We start from the raw sequence: 26,282 nt of genomic DNA, 5'->3' as shown, positions 1-26,282 counted from the left end.
GGGACCCAGGGATCCCCTTTCATTCAGTGCCTGCACCCCTTCTTTAGTCCTCGAGCTTCTCTCTCCCAAGGCCAACTGGGAGTGGGGTGCCACCCCCGACGCCTCTCCATGCCCACCGGTCCTTCTCTCTCACATGGTCCACTTGGGGCCAACAGTTGTCACAGTTTATTGAACTATAACATCTCCTGGGGTAGGGGTGGGGGTTTCAAACACTCCCCACAAGAGCAGGTATCTGTGCCACCTGTTAGGATGGCCACACCCCACATCCGAGTGACCAGGGCCAGTGGCTACTTCTGGCAGCTTCCTGTTAACATGGACCTGAGAGATAGTCAGTGGAGCTAGATTAAGTTGTTGGGTTCCTACCCGAACTCCCTTCCTGCCCCCTGTCCTGAACATGTGGGAGGCTTGGGTGGAATTCTCTGTTCCCAGACTTGTCAGTTGCCATTTCAGACATCTTGGGGAGAAAATCAGCAGATGAAAGATCTAATCATGACCTTCATCAAGGGCTGGTCCACACATCAGGATGTGCCAAAACTGCCACAGTGATTTTGTGGTTCAGGCACACACTGAGACTCAGAGTGTGCAAGGCCTGCGGAATCCCCGCCCCCAGCTTCATACTGAAGTCACTGCACCTGTGGGGCCCTGGCAGGTGGCCACCTGAGACCCTGCACAGCGATGGTGGAGGTGTGCTGACCCACACTGGCATCTCCCCATGCTCAGGGCACTGTGGCACGGGGCTCCTGAAAAGGTTGAGTGATGTAGACAGACCCTGGCCACCACTGATGTACAAGGAATGTGCTAGGGGTGGGGAGGGAAGTAGGACTTCTCCTAGGGATGGTCCTCACTCCCTCAGGCTGGACATGGAGGCAGGGTCCCAAGCAGTCCCATCTCTGCCACAGACACAGCCCTAGACTCGATTTTCCCAGGAGCACAGGGAGTGGGCAGCCCTGAGGGAAGCTGGACTGGCAGGCAGTTATCTTTTTTTTTTAAAGATTTATTTTATTTTTTATTGGAGAGTCAGATATACAGAGAGGAGGAGAGACAGAGAGGAAGATCTTCTGTCCATTGATTGCTCCCCAAGTGACTGCAATGGCCGGAGCTAAGCCGATCCAAAGCCAGGAGCCTCTTCCAAGTCTCCCATGTGGGTGCAGGGTCCCAAGGCTTTGGGCCATCCTCAACTGCTTTCCCAGGCCACAAGCAGGGAACTGGATGGGAAGGGGGGCAACTGGGATTAGAACCGGTGCTCATAGGGGATCCCAGCGCATGCAAGGCGAGGACTTTAGCCACTAGGTTACCACACTGGATCCAGCTATCTTTTCTTAAATTCAACCGTCAGATCCTCTTCCAGGTCACCTGTGAGCAACCCACAGGCCGGTAAGGAGAGGACCACTTGGGGAGAGGTGGACAAGTGGGAGAGTCCCCTTAGGGTGCTAGGAGACCTGGCACATGTTCCATTTGCCCATTCACCCACCACTGCTGACTGAGGACTGTCTCCCACACCCAGGACATGACTCTAGAATGGACCAAAGTCCCTGCCCTCAGAGAGCTGATGTTCTAGCTGTGCAGGTGGACAACAGGTGAGCCAGGACATAAGTGCTCCCAGTGTACCGGGCAGCACGCTGAAAACGAACACACTTTATGGAGGACACAGAAAGAAAGGGTGGTAGTGAAGAAATCACAAAGATGTGATATCTGAACACAAAGCAAAGGAAGCGAGCCTGTGTTGTGAAGCTGGGGGCCTAACACTCCTCAGGCCTGAGCAGAAACAGCAGAGGCCCTGAGCCTGCAGTGCGGGTCGGTAGGTGGGTGGGAGACCAAGGTCCTCCACGGTTCTGGGGTCCTGCTCTCCAGCCAGAGAGAGGAGCTCAGGAGGGGAGTGGGGGAAGGGGAGATGCCGTAAGGATCTTGACCCCTACTCCAAGCAAACAAAGGAAGGACATGACCTGATTCAGAAAATGACCAGATTCAAGTTCACTCTGGCTGCTAAGTGAAGCACAAACAGGACGGGACAAGGGCAACCGTGGGGAGACTGGTGGAGCAGTGGCTGCAGGTACCTACTGAAAGGCCAGCCTGGAGTGACTGTTGGGCCTGGCTAGACGCCTGCCTTCCACTCCCAGTTCCTGTTTCTGATTAGGCTCCCTGCAAATACAGATCCTGGGGGCAGCAGAGATGGACTTCCTGTCACCAACGGGCGAATTATGAATTGAGCTCCTGACTCCAGGATTTGCCTGCCCCAGTCCCAGCCACAATAGGGATCTATTTGGTGGAGTGAACCAAAACGAGACAGATGCACTCACAGAACGGACACCTCTGGCCAGGTGGAGCCTAATGCCATAAGGTTAGCAAGGGTCAGTCATGTGACCCTGAGGATGGTCAGACGGCCAAAGTCGAGGACAGTCATGGGGTGGGGCCCTGTGTGGGCTGCGGTGTGGAAGGAACATTGCCTGGATTTCTAGCCTTGCCTCTCCACAGCCATGAGTCCTGCAGAGTCTATAACAACAGCCTTGCATCCTGCAGGATGTGGAGAGGAGAGAGCACGAGTGTGGGGATTATGGGTAAACCGAAGAAAGAGTGGGCAAGGCTGGCAGGGATGCAGGGATGAGAATGGCATCTTCCACTCTACACAGGGGAAACACAAAGGGGGCGACGCGCCCAGACTCTCCACTAGGGGGAGCCCTGGTAACTCTTCCTCTTCCAGAAAGAGTTGGCAGGTGCCAACCCCATCTCAGCCAGGGGACTGTCACACCCTGGGGGCGGAGACCAAGGTCCTTCATGGTTCTGGGGTCCTGCTCTCCAAAAGCTGTTTCCCAAAGAGCAGCCTGTCTGAGAGTGGGGTCCTAGGAGCCCTAAAATTCCTGGGTCTCACACCAGGGACTCCAACAGCCATGTGGGAGCGCAGAGCAGCCCCCGGCTCAGGCTGGCGGGCCTGGCTGTGCCCTGCACCTGTGTACCCTGGGATCCTGTATGGGCTCCCTGGTGGAGCCTCTACCCTGTGCCAGGCTCTGGGCTGGGTGCTGAGTGGACCTGTGATATAGTAGCAACTTGGGGGTCACATGCCTTCCTCCTGTACCTCGAGAGAGCCAGAAGCCAGCTGGGGATTTTGAATTTCTCGCTCACCTCATCATGTATCTGGAGTTAAAAAGACCCAGTCAGATGCCCTTAAAACAGATGCTGGGGCAAGGCGGCCAGGTAGGGATGGGCAGGTTACTCATTGCACAAGAACCACCAGCTGCTGGGGCAAGCTTGGACCGAGATCCAGTCTGCTTACTACATGCCGGACCCTGAACCCTAGCCTGGGTCTCCAACTGCTTAGGAGCAGGGAGGAGTGAAGTCCAGAGAAACAGCCTGGAGGTAGACCTTGGAAGAAACTTCTAGATGAGCCCTGTGGTACTGGCTACCTGCAGTAGCTGCTCCCTTCTGCTGCCTGAACCAACACGAGAACCTCAGGGTTCCCAGAGGCAGGAGCCCGCAGGCCCGCCTGGTGGTCTCCTTTCTGCCCACACGTGCTGAGTGCTACGGATGTGCCCATCTGTAAGGTGGCACCCTTGAAGAAGCTGAGCCCCGTCCAGCAGCTTGCGCCGGGAGGCATTGCCAGGAGGAGGCAGTATTTGGTGCCCAGAGCCCTGTCTTTTGTCTTGTCTCAAGGACTTCGGAGTCAGCGAGAACACTCTGCTCTATCTTGGTGTTGCCACTTGAGCAAGCACTGCCTCTGTTTTCTCCACCGTGCCCGCCCCAGTCATGGCACTTCTGCTCCATCCACTTTGGTGCCCGTCCAGGAAGGGATGAGGAACTGCGTGACTGAATGAATGAACAAGAATCCCACATTTGAGGACCAGAGAAGCCCCCTGGTGCACTGACTCCAATGGGGACAGCAGCCACACTGCCCGGGAAAGGCAAGCATGGGGGTGGGGAGAGGCTGGCTCTGGTCTCCGCACATAGCAGTTCTCTGGAAACGGCTCTTTCAGCCGGGGAGCGGGGCGTCTGCTAGTCACCACCACTCCTCACGGCAGCCCTGGGAAGCCCAGAGAACGCAGGGGTACTGGATGCAGGACCAGGGAGGTGAATGCCCTCCGGGGGGCTGGAACCAGGATACAGACCCCGGGCTGCTGTTCTCTCTCTCTCTCTCTCTCTCTCTCTCTCTCACACACACACACACACACACGCACACACCTTCTCCACCTCCCCCAGGAATTCTGTGCATCCACTGGGACACAGTTGTGTCAGGCACAGAGAGGGTGAGGGGTCTGGGAGACAAAGAAGAAAGGCAGGGTGGGACAGGGTGGGGCCTGACCTTGCTGGCAGAGCAGGTGCAGGTGGGGGAAGATGCTCCACGTATCCAGGTGCCCTGCTCTCAGAACTCACCAGTGGGGCCCCTGGGCCCCAGGTCCTGACCCATGGTCCCACTCTGCCACCTCACCATGCAGGGCCCCAGGTCTGCCGCTGGGGTTGGTAGACCAGCGCCTGGGCTGGCCTCCCCCGCAGCCTGCCTGCCTTCCCCAGACTGGCATGGTGGCAGGCCCTGCCTGCTCCCCAGGGAGCCTGCTGCCGGGCCTGCTGGCGCTGACGGAGGGAGGGCGGCCTCCAAGCTGTCAGTCTGGAGGTGCCCCTCGGAGCCCCTCCTGGCTGGAGCGAGGAGGGTGGGCCGGCGCTGGAGCCGGGCTGTCAGGGCCTTCACGGAGACGAGGCTGGAGAGGCGCTGCTTGACAGCTCGCCCACCGAATTAGGACCATTTGCATGCTAATTTCCAGCGCTCTAACGGGCTGGCTGCTGGCTGGGGCGTGTGGGGTGTGCAGAGAAGAGGCAGCGGCCGCCCGCCCGCCATGGAACAATGCTTGACTGATCTAGCTGCGTTAACGAGCAAATTATGGTAATTTTGTTATTACAAATGCATAGAAATTTCCAAAGCAGGCAGCCATTCAGGGCAGCTCCCTGCCCCTCCCTGCTCCTAAATACCAAGCCCCCTGTTTGTCCACACGGGCCAGGCACCCGCTCTGGCCGCAGAGATGGCTGGGGGGCCACGCTTTGTCAGTACCTTTAGGGAGAGGCCCAGGGTGAGCAGGAGCCCAGAGCCATCAGTCCGGGCATAGAGCCCTCTGCGCTGCCGTTCCCCAAGTCCCTCATCTTCTCTTTTTGTCCCCCAAGTGTCTCCACCCAGTCCCCGGACCTCGCATTCCAACAATGCCCGCCCCAGTCATGGCACTTCTGCTCCAGCCTGGGCAGGATGTGTTGGGATCCCAGGCAATCCCTTTAAGCACTTTGGTGCCCGTCCAGGAAGGGATGAGGAACTGCGTGACTGAATGAATGAACAAGAATCCCACATCCGAGGACCACAGAAGCCCCCTGGTGCACTGACTCCAGGATGTACCAGGGCAGTTTATCTGCCAGTGGAAGCCCCTCCCACTCTCAGGAACCTCCCTGTGGGGGGTCACAATCTGCCCTCATTTTTCCAGTGATCTTGTTGATGAAGGTTCTGTGTCTAGAAGAGGCCTCTGGGATGGAACCAGATAGGAATGGTTTCCAAAAACAAAAACAACCAACCAAAAAAAAAAAAAAGTGGGGTAGAGGAGAGATGCCAGTCTCCAAGAGGGCAGTGTGGGGCTGGGCAGAGGGCAGAGGATGGCCTGGTGGCTGCCCGTGGGCAGTGGGGCGGCTGTAGAACCACCGCTGGCCTCCTGTTTGTTGATGGGATGCTGGGTTGGGACTAAAGTGGGTGAAAGGTCACTTTGGAAGGCAGAAGGATGAAGCACCCCTATGTGGGAGGGACCTGAGAGCCACAGGCCCAAAGAGATGCCAAGAGGCTTCATGACCTCAGCCAGGGTCATGGTCAGAACTCTGGCTCATTGTCTAGCTGGGTCCCAGCTTCCAGAGGGAAATAGGCCTTGGGTAAGAGAGCAGAGTCGTTTCCTGCTGTCTAGCTACCCTATTCTGGGTGACAGTGAGAAGAAGCCAAGCAGGACCCTTGCAATGTCTGGGAGGCGTCAGCCTGCAGTGGCTTAAGCAGGAAGCTAGAGATCCAGCAGCACCCAGCAGGGACCAGGGTGGGCCCCAGGGCTCAGATGGAGGTCAGCAGAGCTTGCTTGCAGCAGGGGTCTTGATTTGAGCCTCAGCAGCCACAGCCTCAGGGGTCCCTGTGTTAATACCATGAGGACAGGAGGCAAAGCACTTGGCTTTCTGTCACTCCAGGAGGGCAGGCTGCTGCCCGGGAAGAGGCCGGGTGACCTTGAACAAGTGCTTTGCTTATTCTCATCTGCACACAGCCTCGTTGACTCTGGAAGTTTGGGCCCTGGCCACGCGTGATGCAGGAGGGGAGTGCAGTTCCAGACTGTACGAGGGCCATCTCTGGCCTCAGTGAATAACGTGCTAAAACAGACCCTGCTCACAGCACCCTGACTCTCCCTCTGCAGACTTGGCTTCACTGCCTTCCTCCCACGTGTCCCTGTCTCCCCAAGCTAAGGTCAAGGCCAAGGCCTTCAGTTGGGGCCTCTACCGTCAATGCCTTCATGGCCAGATCCTATGACCTGATCCTATACCCTAGCAGACGTTGCGGCCTATTCATAAGAGGCTGGTACCAATTCCTGTCTACCCATTTTATGCCAGTAATTCATTCCCAGGGAGTTATCCTTCCAGGAATCTGTGCACCTCAGATAGGTCTGGCACCCCTCGTGTCCCAACCCATGATGTCATGCCCTTTCCGGGGTCAGGGAGCCATGTCCGGATGTCAGCGCAGCCTTCGTAAGAGCTGAATTCCAAACAAACCCTTTCCTTGCCAGCGACACATCCTGGACCCGGTGCTACCTGGTGGCCTTCAGCAAAACTCTTCCCCTGTGTCTTGAATTTTTGGATTTTCTTTATTCGATAGAGAGAGAGTGTGTTCCTGCCTGTTGGTTTCCTCTCATATGAACACCAAGAGCCAAGGACTCCTCCATGGGGCACGGGGTACACCCTGCTATCCCCCAGGGTTGCACAGGCGGGAAGCTGGGGAAGGGAGTGGAGCTGAGTTGAAAGCTAGGCGCTCTGAGAGGATGTGGGTGTCCTAGACAGCGTCTCAACTGCTGGGCCACATGCCCGTCCCTAAACCTCGCTGCTCACCTCCATGAAGTGGGGTCACATCACCAGGCTTTGCTCGGGCTCCTGCGAGGTTCTCCTGGCATGACACAGGAAGCAGCTTGGCAAACCCTGGGTGGGGAAGACCTCAACGAGCCCAACTGTCACGTGCCCTCTACGCTGCAGGATGATGCCCGGGGCATCTCTGACGGCTCCTTCCCGCAGCCTTGCCACCCCTGGACACAAACCTCCCCATTTTGCCCTCTCTTTGTGCCACTGCACACAGAAGACTCCTTATAAAGAAAATTCATTTGTTCGGGGTCACTGCGTGGTTTTTCATTAAAAACAAATTACCCGCGTTCAGGGGGGACATCTGGGCTTCACAGGGCCCGTTAATGACTCTGTTTCTAGCCTCTCTGGCCCGCGTGGGCTCCCCTCGCCTGTCACCCCGTGTCCCCAGCCCCAGGAGGACAATGACAGTGACAGTCGAGTGAAAGAAAAAACATGAGAGATGAGGGCGAGAGGCAAGTCCCCCGAGAAGGAGGAGGAGAGAAAAGTGCTAAATAAATAAATAACTCAGGCAGAGGGCGGCAAGGGCCATTGTCTCGGTGGCGGCGTCTTTGGGCGAGAAAAATGAAACACATTGTGGAAGAGATTTGGGGGTGCCCAAGGAGAGTTCAAACCCTGTTCCACTGTACAGTGGAATCCCAGGTCCTGGGCTCTTGAACTTGACAAGAGATGGAGGGGCACGAGTCAGCGGGACAGCGCTGCGGGTTGAGCCAGCACTGGGGATGCCGGCGTCCGACATCGGGAGTACCAGTGTAGTTCTGGCTGCTCTGCTTCTGCTCCAGCTCCCTGTTAGTGTGCGTGGGAAGGCAGAAGAGGGACTGTGAGCTCAGACGGAGTTCCTGCTTCCTGGATATGGCCTGGCCCAGCCCTGGTTGCTGTAGGCGTTGCAGAAAGTGAACTGGCAGGTGGCAGATCTCTTTCTCTCATGCATACTCTCTTGCTCTGACTTCTAAATAAATCTTTAGGAAGGATAGGAAGGGGTCAGAGTTATATTCATACCAACCCCACCCAGATCCATCTAGCACCTGCTCAATGAAGGACCTGGGTGGTCGAGGATTCCAGAAGGAATCAGAAGCAATCAGCAGATGAGGCCACTCAGCATTACAGGATCCAACATGGCAAACCCCAGGCAGGGCCAAAGGGGCCCACCCAGGGGGCACAGCAGACTTCCTGTAAGAGGCGATACTTATTTTGGGTCCAGGAGGACAGGCCAAACCCAGACAAGTGAAGCTGGGGAGAGAGACCAGAGATGGCTTCCTGGTATCCCCATCAAGAAAGGCATGCCTGGATTCCAGAGCCAGTCAGCTCACTCAATCCCCCTCCCCTTGCACTTTCTGCCAGCACCCTGCGTGACCGACCCTGAGACCCAGGAGCCAGGCCCCAGGCCCAGCTGCCCCTGCCTAGCTGTGAGCCCGTCAGCCAGCTCATGGCTCTGAGCTCTGGTAGCCTTGGGGGCAGGAAGCAGCAGCCGGCTCATAGGGCGCTGCAGCTGGCAACTGGGGCCAGCAGTTACAGACGGCAGAGCACTGTGTGCAGGGCATGGTGGGATCCATTTTAACTCTAACATTTCATGTAGGGATGATTTTCTTTTAAGTGTCTAATATTAATTTCAGAGACAGAAGGCTCCCATCCAGTGGTCCATTCCCCAAATGCCTGCGATGGCCAGGGCTGGGATACCCTGAGCCGGAAGCTGGGAGTACAATTCAGGTTTCCCAAGGAGATGGCCAAGACCCAGCTACTTCCCAGGGTCTATGTTAACAGCAAGTCAGAACAGGGAGGGACCTGAGCCGGGACCTGAACCCAGGTAGTCCAACAGGGCACATGGGCATCATCACCACTAGGCCAGGCGCTGACCTCCCTTTGGTGGGGACATGACTTTTTTTTCTTAAAGATTTATTTAGTTTTATTGGAAACACGGATATACAGAAAGGAAAATCTTCCGTCTGATGGTTCACTCCCCAAGCAGCTGCAATGGCTGGAGCTGAGCCAATCTGAAGCCAGGAGCCAGGAACTTCCTCCAGGTCTCCCACATGGGTGCAGGGTCCCAAGGCTTTGGTCCATCCTTTACTGCTTTCACAGGCCACAAGCAGGGAGCTGGATGGGAAGTGGGGCTGCCAGGATCAGAATTGCCGCTCATATGGGATCCCACATGTTCAAGGTGAGGACTTTAACCGCTACGCTATCGTGCTGGGCCCGGGACATGACTTGTTTTTTCACCTCTTTCTCTCCAACTAGACTGTGAGCTTGTTGAGGGCAGGGACTTTATCTGCCACCCTGCATCTAGCCCAGAACTGGCACCCAGGCTCTTTTGGGAAATATCTGAAGAATGGATGAAGGAAGGAAGGAATGATTGGCCACCTGCTGCTTCCCAGCTGCTATCAGGCCACATTATTAGTGTGATAGTGGCTAGCGGCCACTAGAGGGCAGCAAAGGGTGAGAACCAGCAACAGGTGTGCCCCAGCGCCCAGGGTGAGGTTGCAGAGGTGTGGGCAAAGGGCCCAGGCCAGGAAGAGTGCCCAGGGGCCCAAGGGAGGGCTCGGCAAGCAAGTCAGAGGAGGAGGGGAAGGGAGGAAGAACCAAGAATTCTAGGCCATTCAATCCCTGAGCAAACGCCCATCCAGCCTGCTGCGTGGGCCAGGGAGGCCTTCAGGGAATGCACCCAGTCTCCTGACACTCCGTCCTCTTTGCCTCTGGGCCTGCCACCTCCCTCCCATGTCTTCAGCTCTGCCTCTGGGGCAGGTTCTTTATATGGGGCTGAAAAAGGGCCCCCCTTGCTCCCACTCCACTCGCCAGTCCAGGCCATGCCTATGCAACGGCACCCAGAGGGTGGCAGGCTTGCCGAGCCTGCAAGGCTCCTGACAGAGAAACTGTCCTCCTGGCCCCTTCTGGTCCCTCCAGGACCCCAGAAGCCTTTCTATCCCCCTGGGCCTGCACAGCTCAGAGTCACAGAGCCCATGAACTCTCAGTGACCAGATCACGCACCTCCAACAGTGTCCATCTCTCTCCCCTGGACCCAACCTTGTGCCCGTGTTCCTGGCCTGCTTCACCCTGTAACTGCAGCTGCCCACTATGCATCCCCACCCTCAACTGGATGTCTGCTTGGCCATGATCAAGTGCAAACCCTCACCTCTGGCTGGCTGCCAGTTTCCTCCTCCATAGCTCCTCTTCCTGGTTAGCCTTGTGGGCCTGACCTGGACTGGCAGGGTCACATTCCCACCTTGGGAACTCCTGCCAGCTGCCAGGCTTGTCCCCCGACCCTCCTCTGCAGCTGGCAGCCACACACGCCCCACAGCGTGGCCAAGGCCAGACGCCTTTCTCATCTGTGCTGGCCCGTATGCAAGGTGCCTGTCTCTGCCAGGTCCATGGCCGGCCGGAGGCTCTGAGAATGTTGGCATCACACGGGGCTCAGATCATGACCATCGCTTCCACTTCATAGAGGAGGGAATGAGGGCCCGCAGGAGTCATGTTATTGTAAGTTGCACAGCCAGGGAGAGCAGGACAGTGAGTCCAGACTAGCTGGTCCAGCTCCAGAACCCACACTCAGACTGCAGCTGCCAACACCCAGCTCTGGGTTGGCCCTCACACCCCTAGCTGCAACCCCTCTTGCTGGGGTCCTAACAGATTGGGCCAAGCCCTCAGTTATTACTTCCTGAGTGCTCCTCGCTACCAGGCACTGTGCCAGGAGTCAAAAACACAGCAGGGAACATCGAGACATTGTCCTGATAACTAACAAACACTGCTGGACCTCAGCCTGGCGAGGAGGAGGGAAACACACTGAGCTGTGTGCCCTGAGCCACACTCACTCCATGAATGGACAGATGATGCTTAAGATAGAGCTAAAAGGGACCTGGCTTAGGTGGGATTTGGCAGGTGGAATAATGGCCCCCTTATCCCATCCCCACTCCCCAGGATGTTAAATCCCAAGGCAAAGGAGAACGTAACGGGCAGAAGGAGGCGGGAGAGAGAAAGACGGCAGTATGATGTGAACTCAGCCCAACACTTCTGGCCTTGAGGATGAAGGAGCAGGCACAAGCCGGGCAGCGTGGGCAGCACCCACAAGCCAGAAAAGGGCACAGCTATCTCCCTGGAGCATCCAGAGGGAGTCCTGCAGAAACCTTCACCCCTGCTAAGCTACAGAACCGGGAGGAATGTTGGCTACTGCTGCCAGTCCCAGGTACAGTCACTTGTGGCATAGTGATGGGAGAGCTGGGCATGTTTTGGGGTTGGGGATGGCCTCTCTCAATGGGGGACACCCAAAAGGATGAGAGAGAGCCAGCAGCCAGCCAGGAGGGCCGAGCCTACAGTCGGCTGAAGTCACGTATGGTCTCCCATCCCTCCTGCCACACTCCTGTGAAACCCTGGGCCTGCCTCAGCCCTGCAGCCACTCCACACCCCTCCCAGCTGCCGCTGGCTCCCACTCCACCCTTCACTCTCACTTCCTGCTTCTTCAAGAAAATAAAAGGGCAGGGCAGCTATTCCATGTAACAGCTAACATGCCCGTCTGCCTGGGTTTGAGTGCAATTTTCACTTCTGAGTTTGTCTTTTTGCTAATATACACCCTTGGCAGGCTCAGGCACTTGGGTCCCTGCCACCCGTGGGAGACCTACATCGAGTCCCTGGATCCTGGCTTCTTCCTGTTGGTGGAAGCGACTGGGGAGTAAGTCAGTGGATAGGTGATATCTGTCTCAAATAAATACAAATTTAAAAAACATGTGACTGCACATATTCCAAAAACAACAGATAATATAAAGGGACCATAAGTCCCCTGAGCAACTTATTTGGTAGGCATCCAATAGTCCATGGTGATTAGAGTGCCAAGGGCCACGCGGACTGGGCCAGGTTCCTTTTGTGCCCACTGCACTGGCAGCGACCCAGCCATTAGCCCCCGCCACAGCCTAGGGCAGGGAGCAGGATGGTGCTGCCAGGATTTCCTGGCACCTGAGCCTAACGCCCTGGAAAGGGAGCTCTGAGGAGGCGGGGCCATGACTGCCTGACAGGTTCATTTCAAAGATGGGAACCTCGATTCCCACATGTGTGCACGAACACACACATACACACACACACACACACACACACACACACACACACACACTCGGCAGTGGACTCCCTGTCTGTTTTTCCTGCAGCCCAGAATCCTGAAGAGTTTCAAATGCCAAGTCGATATCTGTTAGGTTGCAGAAATACCTGAAGGCAAGAATCAACTTGTGGCAGCGGCTGAGACACCAGAGGAGTCTCTAGTGCAAAACTTCTGGCATTTTGCTGGGACTGGATGAAAATCAAAACCTGAATGCTGCTTCCACCCTAAGCTGATGTGCCACGTCCGCCTTCCTCAGCACAGACAGAGTCTGCAGGTGGCAGAAACGCAATCCGCAGGCCAAAGAGCTGCATTTGGTGGTCACACGGGGAGATCCTGGAGCCAGAGGGGGCAGCCAGCACCCCTGATGACAGAATCAGGGTTCAAGGTCAAGGAGGGTAAGTGTTTGGCACAGTGGTTAAGTCCCAGGGTGGGACATCCACATCCACAGTTCAAATCTTGGCTCCGATTCAGAAACCAGCTTGCTGCTGAAGAGATGCAGCCCTGGGCGATGGCAGGTGGGCACTCAAGACCTTGGGCCCCTAAACCTCGAGCAGGAGGCTAGGGTTGAGCTCCTGGCTCCTTGCTTTGGCCTGGCTCAGCCCCAGCCACTGCAGGTGCTCGGAGAAGGAACCAGCAAATAGAGTATCTCTCCCTCTGTATGTGTGTATGTAACTGTGTCAAAGCAAGCACATGTACACAGAATGATGTCATATCTGTTTTTTCAGGCCACAAGTGTCTTATGGAGTCCCAGGACACCCTGGGGCAGTCCTTCCTGCTTGTGTCGCACAGCAAGCCTTTATAAACAGAGGCCTTCACTTACAGATGGACACAGCAGGAGCCGGATGCCTCCCCCAAGGCTGTGGTGGGAAGAATCACCCAGAAGATTCCCGGTTTCCTTCCCGGTTGCATTGTCAGACTCCCAGGGTCTGGGGAGACACAAGGCCCTCTTGCTTCTCCACCTGGGCCTACAAGCCCCTGGGGTCTATGACCTGGACCCCAAGGTGATGGAACAAATGCCTCTCACATTCCAAGCCCACGAAGTTAGGAATCAGAAATCTGAACCCATGCAGAGTGGAAACCCTCGGTCAGGCTGCAGTGGATCCATGTCCGTGTGCCGGGATCTGTGGATGCCACGGCCACCATAAGAGGAAAGGAGTGGGTCTTCGCAGGTGGGACTATGCTGGGGTTTAGAGAGGGTTGTGTAGGTGTGTCCTTCCAAGATGGGACAAGAGGAAGAACTGACTCACACAGGAGAGCAGGTGCCTGGCCTGGGAGCAGCACAGCCACAAGCCAAGGACTGCCAGGCACTTGTCGAAGCTAGAGGAGGAAAAGAACGGGTTCGTGTGGCCGAGCTGGGCAGTGATGCAGGGTGAGGAAGGACACTGGTGGGTAAGAGTCTAAGACATGCTGGGAACCAGTGAGCCATCAGGGAGGGGAAAACTGGGAGAGGAGTCAGGTGTGGCCCACAGAAGCCAGAGTACAGTGGGGAGTGGCAGGATGGCCCAGGACCCCCTTAGCCCCCTGTGCTGTGGGACAGCCCTGACACAGCTCCTACACAGATGAGGGGCTTAGCCTCCCTCAAAGAAACAGACACTAGGGTTAGCCCTGCCCCAAAGTTGGGATGCTGAGCCACATGAGCCAAGGGCTGTGCCAGCTAAGCCCCATCCAGCCTGTTGCTGAGTAAGCACTGGGAGAAGGAAGGCAAGGGCACCGGGCAGGAGAGGAGAGAGAGGGCTACAGAGAAGGAAGGCAGGTAGCAGCTGCCCCTGTCAAGATGCCTGCTTGCCTCCCTCCCCATCATGCCAGAGGACCCCTGTGGCTGCCCTGTCCTGCTACTGCCAGCAGGATTGGCTGCACTGTACCCTGGCTCGAACCCGCGATTCTTGCTGCTACCATTAATGAACGAGGCACCACCGTCCGTTCCCGCCGGGGACTCTGCCAGGCCCATGGTCATTTGTTTTTGGAGCTTGGTCATGGAAACCTGGAGAGCAGGTTCTGTTTGGATAAATTCAGAGGAAGTTCAGCTGCTTCTCTGAACTTAGCCTTTGAAAGGTTTGCAGTGGGGAGCCAGAGGGGCCAGCCTGGTAACCTCACGTTTCACCTGCTCACATGCCAAGGGGCCAGGGCTGGGCGCGGCTGCTGCCCACTCCTGCTGTATCATCGAGCAGCCAGAGTTGACAGAGAGAAGATGGGGCAGCCCTGTACTAAAGATTCCTGGAGGATTAGAGGAGTGGCTCACGTCTCCACCTGCGAGCTGTGCAATCCTTCTGAAAAACGGAGTTCATGCCTTTGCCCACCTCATATCAGCTTAGTTACGTCAGGGACAACCCTTTGCCTTCTACAAAATGATGTGGACATGGGATGGGCAGTTCACAGAGCAGGATTGAAGAACAGCTTGGAGGCAGCCCTGCCATGCTCAGGGTTGCAGGCCCACGCTGGCCCCCAGCTAAGATGGGCTTTCTGCCAGGGAAGCCTGGTGGGGTTCCTCAGCACTGGCCAGGCCCAGAGCAAGGTGCACATGGAGGCCAGCTACCCTATGTCTCAGATTTAGAAGTCATATATATCAAGTTAACAAGCCATTAAATGAAATATGCTCTGTGTTCCTACCTCATTAAATACATCTTGGTGACAACCTGTAAGCAGAGGACATAGCTGAGCATTCAGGTCCCTGCAGCCAAGTGTACCAGGGTGAGCCCCATTGCCAGCGTGACCGCACCTGCTGCACCTGCCCCCCCACCTCGCCAGCTCTCCACTCACCCGCACAGCCAAATGCCTGGAGCTAGCCTTCGGGCCTGGCAGTGCCCACAAGGTTCCAATTTGGGTTGGATTCGGAGGTGGGTTGGAAGGAGAAGCATGCACAGGTCCCCACAGCCCTGCAGGCCCTCCCTGGTCCACGGGGGCAGCCAGCAATGGGAGGAGAGGTCTCTAAGGAGAGGCTCCCACTGCAGGGGTCCTGACACCTGAGTTTAAGGCTGAGCCCGACTGGCCTTTAGGAGGTGGGAAGTGGCCCTAATCTCTTTATTGCTGGGTGACTTGGGTACACTTCAGCCCTTTTCAGAGCTCAGCTTCCTCCAAGAAGCAGAGAACCAGCTGCATGCTGCATTTCTCTCAATGCCGAGAGAGAGAGAGAGAGAGAGAAAGAGAGAGAGCCAGTAATGTGTACAGGGTAGGGGGCCATAGGGCCTGGGCCCCTGGGAATGACCTGAGCAGGAGACAGGGCAGCTGCTTGCCACAGAAGCCTGTTTTTCCTCCTGGGATATCATTGCAGACACGTGTGACCCACAGCCAGTCAGCACCACGGGGCATGCTGTCCCCACCCCAGCATGCCAGGACACACACTAGTCTCCTTCCTGAACACTATGCAACTGACACATCACTGGCCAGAGAGGCTCAGGTCCCCAGGGCCACAGGTGTTCAATTGAGAATCAAGTGATAAAGCTAACAGCCGAGAACCTGTCTACCTAGAGCCCATTGTTCTTGACCACAAGAACCCGACCCTCAGCAGCGCCTGTCTCATGGGCTTCCTGCTTGCTATGTCACGCAGCTGAGTGGGTGGGAGACAGAGAGTGGGAGGAGGCCTCCCCCACACCCGGCTGGGTGACCTCCAGCTGGGCCAAGCACTGCTCTGGGTTCAGACTCCCCGCATGGTCAGCAAGGGGCTGTTTGAGTGACAGTCCAGGGCTGCCCTCTCTCTCACATCTTCCCCAGTGTAGCTGCGGGATGGCCCCAATCCCACCACAGCCCTAGCTGCAAGAGAACAGAGGCTGAGGGCTCAGACCTCTGCCTGATTTATGCAGGTCCACCCTCAGCAGGGTCACCCCAGAGCTGTTTGGGGTGGTGGTGGAGGGAACGCCCCCCCTTACCCAGCCTCCCTCAGCTGCCCGCTGCAAAGCTGCCCATGCGCAGACTCACCAGGCACCATCCCTGTCAGCGTGGGCGCTGAGTAGCTGCCCTGTCCGGCGGGGGGGACGTGCGGAGGGTAGCCAGGGAGGGTAGTGCTCGCCAAGTCGCGGCCTGAGGAATGAAAGCAACAATTCATTGGGTGAGCATTGCCGTGGCCGGACGCTAGCGTCCACGGCTCCCCGGACACCTCTGCACATTTGTCACATCCACATGCTGAATGCCAACATGCCCCAGGGCCCCGAACCCCACCGTTACTCACATATGCACACACACACACACACACACACACACACACACAATCTCCAGCCACCCCTGCTTCACTCAGCACAAACCAAGTCAGGGCTCAAGCCTGTCCCTGGGAAACAAGAACCAGACCATGCCTGGCTCCAACCAGCTCTGCTGGATGTCTGCTCCCCAAGGCACCTGTACAAGGTCCCTCTTGCTCCTGCCTGAATGGCCTGGGACAGCAGCGCCAACACCGCCCTGCCCGTCTGCTTTGCCAGCTTTCATGGAAAGGCAGAAAAGGCAGGGATAGAGAACACAGCCTGGAAGCTCTCCATCTGGCCCTGTACAGAATTCTTGCCTCTTTGGTCAGGAGCTCTTCTTATTCAGTGACCATGCAGGCAGCACCTGCCACCGCCAACACCCATAGGGGTAGAGACCCTGGCCCTCACTGGGTGGCTCCTCAGAAGGGCAGGGACTTGGGGCCCATCCATAGCCGGGACAGTGGGGCTCTCTACCAGCATGGTACACAGTAGGCTTTTCATGCATAGCCCTGTGAACAGTCTCCAGGGATACAGTTTCCACACTGCTGGCAGGAAATCCAAGGTGGCACAGCTCTGGCAGGGCACAGCTGCTGCTGCTTAGGGCAGGAATGGGGCCACAGCCTTCCGACCAACCGTTGCCCATCACCTGTAACAGGTTCCCCTGGCGAGGACCGAGAGCACTGATTTTAGAAGACCACCTGTTCTGAGATGAATCCTGGTGCTGGGGGCGAGACCCCACCCTGGAGGAAGGACCTAGAAGATCCATAGGAAAGGGGTGAGCCCATCTCAGCCAGCCTAAGAAGGCAAGGTAGGCCTCTCTGGGGACAGGCACTGAGGACTAGGGCAGCCCCAGGGGCAGCTGCTGACTGTGTGGAGTCAGGCCGGGCCCCAGGAGCACCTCTGCTGTGAGTTCCCACGGTGCAGGCTGCAGAAGGTGGAAGACAGCTCTGGCCTCCTGGAGTGGGACATAGAAGGGCCACCTCTGACTCACGTACCCACCCACCCATACTCTACCCCAAGAACCCAGCATTGAGGAACCTTCCCTTCCAGAGCTGCCATCAGAACAGTCCTCAGCATCCAGGGCTGCCTCACTCAGCAGTGCCCTGCCCCTGCTCAGAACCTTACACAGTGCCAAGTCCTGAGCACGGCAGGCACTCTCCCTCCCTCGCTCCCTCTGCTCACTCTTTCCGGCTCTGCCCATAGCCCTCCCCTGGGCACTGTCACGGGCTGTGTCTCTGCACCCACCAGAGCTCCTATTAGGACTCCAGTGGGAGCAGAGATGAAGCAAGACACGGGCTGCAACCAATCACACAGACAGGAAGAGGGGGCGAGGCTCATCCTGGCAAGCCCTCTCAGGCCCCCACATCCTCCGTGCGAACGGAAGCCAAAGGGAGCTCAGTCCTTGTGGTCTGAGGTGGCAACACTGGGGGCTAGAGAGTGACACCACACACCAGCCCCCTTCCTGCCCCGCGGAGAATCAACGCGAGAAGGGCCCAGGGGCACCTCCTCACCGGCCCCCCGCTGTCATGGGCACATGGGGGCCTAAGGTGGCACATGGGGAACAGGTGGCAGGACAGATACTAACACAGCCATGCTGTGCCTGCTCCGCCCCGGTCAGCTGTCACGGAGATCCAGAGGCCCATGAGCCTCCGCAGAGCTGCCTGAAGGTGAGTGCAGGTGGGGTCACACTGCTCAGGACGAGATCACAACGTGGGGCGTGGCATGGAAGTACAGCCGGGTAAGCCACTGCTTGTGACCCTGACGTCTCATGTGGGAGCAAAGCTGGTTCAAGTACTGGCTGCTCTGTTTAGTTCCCTGTTAGCACACCTGGGAAAGCAAGAGATGACGGTCCGAGTGGTTGGGCCCCTCCCTGCCACCATATGGAACACCCTCCCCCTGGCACCGCAGTAGCATTCCAGGCTCCTTATTTTTGGCCATTTAGGAGATGAACTAACAGACGGAGGGTGTCTTTGTTTCTTTCTTTCCCTCTGTCAACTGCGCCTTGTCATTCTTTCAAATAAGTATATTTAAAAAAAAAAAAGATTGATGGTGTTGGCGGTGCTGGCATAGTAGCTCAACAGGCTAATCTTCTACCTTGCATGCACCAGGATCCCATGTGGCACCGGTTCACGTCCCAGCTGCTCCACTTCCCATCCAGCTCCCTGCTTATGACCTGGGAAAGCAGCAGAGGACAGCCTAAAGCCATGGGACTCTGTACCCATGTGGGAGATCTGGAAGAGGTTTCTGGCTCCAACTCCGGTCATTGTGGCCACTTGGGGAGTGAACCAGTGAATGAAAGATCTCTCTCTCTTTCTGTCTCTTCTTGTTTCTATAAATCTGTCTTTCCAGTGAAAATAAATGAATCCTTAAAAAAAAGTAAAGTCCAACTTCCCTCCTGCTTTCTAAAAAAGAAAAAAAAATAGATTGAAGCGACAGTGGGCAGATTGGGGCAGACAGGGACAGCTGGCCAGGCTGGAGCTTCCTTGAGAGACTGGCTTCCCGCCAACCAGGGAAGCACAACTGACCCCGACCCCGGACTCACACCCTGCCCATGGTGAACACTTGACACTTTCATATGATGGTCTTGTTTAACTTCCAACAACCCTATCCACATTTTACAAGAAAGTAAGACTTGCCCAAGGCTACAAAGGAGGAGCCAGAATTTGACCCCAGCTGTTCCACTTCCCACCCAGCTCACTGCTAATGTGCCTGGCAAAGAAGCGGAAGATGGCCCAAGTGTAGGGACCTCTGCACCCATGAGGGAGACCCAAATGGACCTTCTGGCTCCTGGACTCGGTTTGGCCGAGTCCCAGTCATTGCAGTCATCTGGGGAGTGAACCAGCAGATGGGAAGATCTGTTTCTTCTCTCTGCCAACTCTGACTTTTAGATAAATTTTTTAAAAAGCTGACCTTATAACTTGCTAATATGAATAGGAAAAATCTACTGTCAGATTGATCAGGCAACCCTAGAAAAGAAATAATATACCATGACTAAATAAATAATTATTTCTCGGAGTGCAAGGATGGTTCAATATGAAAATGCTGTTCAGGATATCACATTAATGCATCCAAGCAGCAAACGCATATTCTATCAAGATATGCTAATTGAGCATTGGCTAAGATTGCATATTAGCTCCTTTTGATACCACTTGGTAAGAATTGAAGAACTGAAGAATTGAAACATTTGATCTTATGTTGATCTTGATTCTAAAGTCAACATGGTCCTTGGATGGTAAAATGTTTAGAAGGAAGTCTGCTATCAACGCTTTCTCTGAAAACCACTCTGAACATTGTGGCCAGCACCCTGGGATAATATGGAAACAGAAGAGCAATAAACACTGGACAGGGTCAAAATTTCCTCGAAATAATCATGAACTGGTTTATGTCTGGGTCTGGAAAATCATAAGAAAATCAGCTCCTTTACTGGAACCCATGGAAAAATATGGGGAGACAACCAGGTAACAGAACCCACGAACACGAGTGTCCTGCTCTCAGTGGCTACCCCTGCCTCCTCAACGAAATGCCCACATTCCGGCTGGATGACGGAGTCCTCGTTCTGTGCTCCACCTTTTGGGCCTCGTAAATTCCCACTCCCATACTCAGACCTCTGCCTTGGTTCATGCTATTCCTCTTTCAGATACGGCTTCTCCTGTTCTCTCCATTAACCATTCCACCACTGCCCATGGTCAAGAGCCTGCTCCACAGAGAAGTTTTACCTGTGTTCTTCAAGTCTTGATGACATCTGACTCTCACTAAGGTGCCCTGCTTCCCACCCCAGCCCAGTGTACAGGGAGCACTGCACCTCCGGAACAGCCAAGCCAATGCTGAGGCAGACCAAAATGGCCCAAGTACTCAGACCCGAGTACCCCATTCATGTAGGAGACCCAGAGATGGAGTTCTGGGTTACTGGCTCTGGGCAGGCCAAGCCCCAGCTATTGTGACCATTCGGGAATGAACTAACGGATACAAGTTCTCTCTCTCTCTTTCTCCCTGTAACTCCATCTGTCAAGTAAATAAACTATGAGGTTTGAATCATGACCACACCCACTTGATCAGAGAGGAAGCAGAGGGATGAAATTGTCCCTTACCTTGCTTAAGGTCGCCCAACTAGTAGAAAACAGAGCTGAGCTGTGAACACAGAGCAGGTGGCAGTGCCCACAGGGGAATCAGCTCATCAACACCAACTTGCCATTCTAGGGCTCCCAAGGGACAGGTGGGTGACAGCTGGCACACAACAAATGTTTGACAACTCTCCAGGGAAGTGAGACAGGAGGACTGGCCAGGGTGTTTGGCTGATCCCCATCCAGCTTTGCTACTGAAAAACTGAGCCAACCATACTTCCCACCTGCCTCGGCATTCCCCAGCTCTGAAAACGAACTCTCTTAGCTGGCTGGTCTCCCAGGGTGCCTGCAACATATGCATAAAGGATCACCTAGCTGTCCCTGGGATCTCCTGCTTAAAGGTTCCATTGCACCTGCAGCTCTGAACACTCCTGCATCAATCCTCTAGCAGCTGCTGCCCACAGGATGAATGATCCTCCTCGGAAAGTTCTCTGAGCTTACTGCCTTGGTGATGAGGGTTCCTCTGTCAACTCCAGCCTTGTCCAGAATGTGGCCATCACACTGCGGGTTGGCCCAGCAGGATGGCAGCGTGCTCTGCAAGTGACTGCTTCTGAGGTGCCCATGACAGATGGGCTCCTGGGCATGGTCTGGGGTTTCATTTTTATCCAGCGAACGTCCCTGCAGCTAGAGGCTTGGGGCTGTGCCTGCATTTACTTCCCACGGACTTGTTGCGGAAGCATGGGGCTTGAGTGATCACTTACTATAGGCAAGGCAGGGAGAGTCTGACATGTTCCAGGGTGGTAGTTCAAGCTCCTAAATCGTTCTTGTGCCCAGGCACCAGCAGAAGCCCATTGATGGGCGTGAAGATAATCCTCTTGGCTTATGAAATTCCCAACAGACATCTCCAAGGACCCGTGTGCGAAAATCCTAGTGGTTGTGGCAGCTCAACACAGAAAGCAAGGCAGCAAGCACAGAGGCCGAAGTCTGCCTGGCTCAGATCCTTATATTCCTGCCCACTTGCTGTGTAACACACCGTTATTCTGGGCCTCAGTTTCCTTGTCTGTAAAATGGGAATCACTATGACAAGCACCCAGAAAATGTGACCTACAAACCAAGTATAACAGAGTTATTTATTCATCACAAAAACCCTATTAGAAAGCTGTTATTTCCCTGTTTTACTGAAGGGGAAACTGAGGCATGAAGAATGAAAGTGACTTGTCCACAGCACACAGCTAGTAGGTAAAAACCTGGGGCCAGTGCCGCTGTGTGTCCTGGTTATGCCATTTCCCATTCAGCTCCTTGCTTATGTCCTGGAAGAGCAGCAGAGGAAGGCCCAGATCTTGGGAATACAAACACACACACGAGGCCTGGAGGAAGCTCTTAGCTTCAGATCAGCTCATCTCTGGCTGCTCTGGCCATTTAAAGAGTGAACCATCAGATGGAAGATCTTTCTCTGTCTCTCCTCTCCATAAATCTACCTTTCCAATAAAAATAAATATATTTTTAAGAAGAAAAAGTAAGTAGGTAAAACCTACAAAGAATCAAATCTAGCTCGTCTGTCTTGTGAGTATGCACACTCCTCCTCTCCCCACCCTGATTCCATGCCACTCTTGCCCCCAACCACAGGAAGAACAGCACAACAGCTATGACAACACAGTTCTGTTGTAGGGTTGCTGGGAAGAATGCGGGGAACCAGCGTGGGGAGCACAGGGCCCAGGGTGGAAAATGGAATTGCACAGCAGTTAAGACACTGCTCAGGACTCCTACATACCATATCCTCCGAGCCCCTGGTTCAAATCCTGGCACTGCTCTCAATTCCAGCTCCCAGTTCCTGCACACCCTGGGAGACACAAGTGTTGGTTCAAATGAGAGGATTCCTGCCACCTACGGGACACACCTGGCTCCAGCCTGGCCTGGCTCTGCCTTTCAACTAAATTAAAACTCCAAAAATACTAATTTGGTGCCCAATCATGTAGAAGGACATAACAATAAACTGTTCTTGGTTTTAATGAAAATAAATGCAGCTCTTCAGAGAGGGCTGGAAGGAAACCTTGTCATTCCCCGACCCAGGATAGGTGAAGTTTGGGTTCAGTTATATACCCTCTGCTGGATGACAGCTGTGAGCTGCAGAAGTATGAAGCTCGCGTATGCCCTCTGAAAACCCAAAATGGGTAGCCTGAGCTCCCAGCAGGAGGAGAGATGCCCACAGCCAAGCCCTGCCCCAGCAGCACACACAGGAAGACAGCATAGCTCTGTTCACCACCCTGAGTTTCTGGGAGTTTGCTAAGCAGCAGTACTGTGGCAATCAGGACTGATGCAAGACTGAACAAATGTCCCCTGCTCTCGCTTTCCTCATTATCCTGGACTCATCTCGATCTAAGGTCACCAGTCTGAGCAGAGGTTGGACACCTCCTGTGGAGAAACCCAGAGAGCCAACTCAAGGGTTCTGTCCACGTGCAGGATGGGGGCCTCTTCATCATCTCAATCCTTTTCTATCATATCCCAGAGCTTGGGATGCCGAACAGCTGGTCAACCTGGGGCAGCTGAGAAGACACAATGGCTCCTTTTCAGTGCTAAGACACAGAGCGGGTAAACAAGAACCGATGCTCCTCCACAGGACGTGGACGCACATGTCCAGCAGCTGTTTATCAATTAGACATTCATTATTTGTTCATTTGTAATGGCACCGAATGCTTCCTTATGGAATAAATAACTACACAAAAGGCCTTGATTTGAGATCTTTAACAGAATTCCTTCTAGAATAGAATGGAAGCACCTCTTGCTTCCAGAGACTCACTGAGACTTAGCCTTTCTCATGATCAGCAAGGAATCCATGCAGCACTTGGAACTTGAGGCAAAGACTAGGGTTGACGGGTGACACAGCAAGTGAAGTCTGAGATACCGACATTCCATGAGTACTGGTTCTCACCCTGGCTGCTCCACTGCTGATCCAACTTCCTGCTAACGTGTCTGGGAAATCAGCAGAAGATGACCCAAGTGCTTGGATCCCTACTCCTGGAGGAGGTTTCAGCCTCCTGATTTCAGCTTGGCCCAGTCCTGGCTGTTACAGCCAGTTGGAAACTGAACCAACGTATCTTTTCTTGTCTCTGTATCTTCCTATTTATGTAACTCTGCCTTTAAAATAAATAAAACCAGTCTTCCACTCCTCCAAGACCTCTAAGACATGAGATATACTTAGTTTAAAATAACTCACTTGTCTTAATCCTGAGAGGATGGGGAAAATAACTGATCCTTATTCCAGTTGTAAAAATGGGGTAAGAGATGAGGATTTTATGATTTCTATTTGTTTGAAAGGCAGAGGGACAGAGAGGGAGGCATGGAGGAATAAAAGATGGGAAGGAAGAAGAGAGTGAGATCTTTCATCTGCTGGTTCATTCCCCAAATGGCTTCAATGGCTTACAGTGGACTAGGCCAAAGCTAGGAGCTCCAAACCCCATTGGGCTCTTGCATGTGGTACCAAGGATCCAGGCACCTGGGCCATCCCCTGCTGCTCTCCCAGGTGCATTAGCAGGAAGCTGGATTAGAAGCAAAACAGTGGGAACTGGAACCAGTTCTCTGTTTTGGGATCACTGTAACCAGGTTGAGCCAAAAAGTCCACTTGGGTGTTCCTTACATGGGCTGTGGGGTTCCAGCTTCTGCAGCCACCACCTGCCATCTACAGGGACACTCATCAGTAAGACTAGAAACTAGAACAGCAAGGACTCAAACCAAGAACTCTCATATGGGATGCCAGCAAACCATAAAGTAACTACACCAAACATCAAACACCTGTCCACATGGATGGGACGAAAGTCACAGAGTGACAATATGAGGACCTCAGCTCAAATCTTGTGGCATCCCTGGTGGAGGAGTGACTATAAAAGGCATGTATCTAGAATATAAAAAGGCAGTTCAATAATGAAAAAAACAGTAACTCAATTAGGAAATGAGCGAGCGCATCTGAATAGGCATTCGTTTACAAAAGAATAAGTGAAATGGCCAACAAGCACACAAAAGATTTTCAACATCATCAGTCATTACAGAAACAGAAATCACAACCTCAGTAAGACACCACTCCACATCCACGAGGATGGTTATCCTCCAAAAGACACACTGCTGTCATCACTAGCCCCCTTAGACACTGCTGGTGGGAGCGTGAACAGTGCAACCACTCTGAAAACTCTGGCAGTCACTCAAAAGTTCCAAACACAGAATTACAAACTCCTCCACAGGTGTTCTAGAGAAGAACAATAGTCCACCTGTTCAAGAATGGTCCCAGTAGCATTATTTTCAACAGCCAAAAGGGGAAAGGACTCAAATATCCATCCACTGGTGAACAGAGAAGATGTGACATATTTGTTCAATCAAATCTTTGCCAGTAGAAAGGACCGAGGTAGCAATCCACACGACAGCATGGGTAGCTTAAGATCATCATGCTCGATGAAAGAATCCAATAGCAAACACAGCACATCACAGGAGGCTAGTGATACAAAAGCCCAGAGGATGCAGATCTACACTAACAAAAGCTGGTCATGGCCACCAGGACAGCAGGTAGGGAATGGAGGGATGGGGAATGGAGAGGGCAGATGTGTGACCACTCCTTGGGTACAGACAGAACCTCTCACAAAAGGAGGAGCTGAGATGAAATATTCTAAAACGCATGGTGATCAGGGGAAGGCTGTGCAACCCTGTGGTCATACCCAGAGCCGTGGATGTCCACGCCTGAGATGGGTCAGTTGCCTGACACAGGAGATTTATCTCAAGAATGCCAATTTTCCTTTCCACTATTGATCTGCTCCTCCACCGTTGTTTTTTAACCACCATCTATTATTACCATTATTTCTTAAAAAAGAAATAGCAACCTGACACCAGAAATATAGGCAGGACATAATATTAAACAAACTATTTTTTAAACCAAATGAATCTAATTTTATGGTGTAAAGATTTCAGTGGAAGAAAAAAATTAAACTTGGTTCTTTAAACAAAAACTTGTTTATTCAGCTCAAATCACATAAGAAATGGCAAGCTGGGGGACATGACTTGCATCAAGACGTGACAGAGAAGGAGCTACCATGCTCATGTAACAAAAAAACTTGAAAAGCGGACTGGTTTTGTGGGTAAAGCTTTTGCCTGCAATATTAGCATCCCAAATAGGTGCCAGCTTAAGTAACAGCTGCTCCACTTCTGTTAATGGCCTGAGAAAAGCAGTGGAGGATGGATGGCCCAAGTATTTGAACACCTCAATCTCCATGGGAGACTTGGAAGAAATTCCTAGCTCCTGGTTTCAACTTGACCCAGGCTTGGCCATTACAGCAATGTGGGTTAGTTATGCAAAAAATGAAAGTGCTCGCTTTGCTTTTCAAATCAATAAATAAAATTATTTTAAAACTTTAAAAATGGGACCAGCACAGTGGCATGGCATGCTAATTCTTTACTTATGGCACCAGTATCCCATATAGGTGCCAGTTCAAATCCCAAGTGTTCTACTTCCCATCTAGCTCCCTGCTAATAGCCTAGAAAAGCAGTAGTGGATGGTCCAAGGCCTTGGGCACCTGTATCCATATAGGCATGTGGAAGATGTGGGCTCCTAGCTCAACACTGGTTATTGTGGCCATTTGAGAAGTGAATGAGCTAATGGGGAAAATACATGAATATAAAACACATACACACATGCCATTAAACAAACTGAACAGATGCTCAATTCATTACAAAATACTAGAAATACAAATCACGGGCATAATGATATAATCACATGCTGGAGGGGAATTTGTCAATATCTGATAAAATCACAGATTCATTTGCATTTTGAACAAAGCAATACCGCTTCTTGGGACATACACACACCTTCAACAACACAAAATC

The 26,282-nt window shown here is 53.7% G+C and overlaps 1 protein-coding gene across 7 annotated transcripts in view; it reads right to left on the bottom strand.

Annotated features, from left to right (window-relative positions):
* Positions 1 to 26,282, bottom strand: part of PAX5 (paired box 5) — a 156,020-nt gene that overhangs the window by 15,444 nt on the left and 114,294 nt on the right. For 5 of the 7 annotated variants that reach the window (XM_041004431.1, XM_041004432.1, XM_041004434.1 and 2 more), the window contains one exon: positions 16,103 to 16,204. The exons of the other annotated variants lie outside the window; for them this stretch is intronic. In XM_041004431.1, the coding sequence (XP_040860365.1) occupies positions 16,103 to 16,204 (102 nt within the window). The remainder of the gene's footprint in view (positions 1 to 16,102; positions 16,205 to 26,282) is intronic. 7 annotated transcript variants of the gene reach the window in all.

Source organism: Ochotona curzoniae, unplaced genomic scaffold (assembly GCF_017591425.1).
Source record: "Ochotona curzoniae isolate NIBS_2020 unplaced genomic scaffold, NIBS_Ocur_1.0 scaffold_3208, whole genome shotgun sequence".
Taxonomy (NCBI): domain Eukaryota; kingdom Metazoa; phylum Chordata; class Mammalia; order Lagomorpha; family Ochotonidae; genus Ochotona; species Ochotona curzoniae.
Note: the sequence above shows the minus strand (reverse complement) of the source record. Positions and strands in the feature narration are given on the sequence as shown.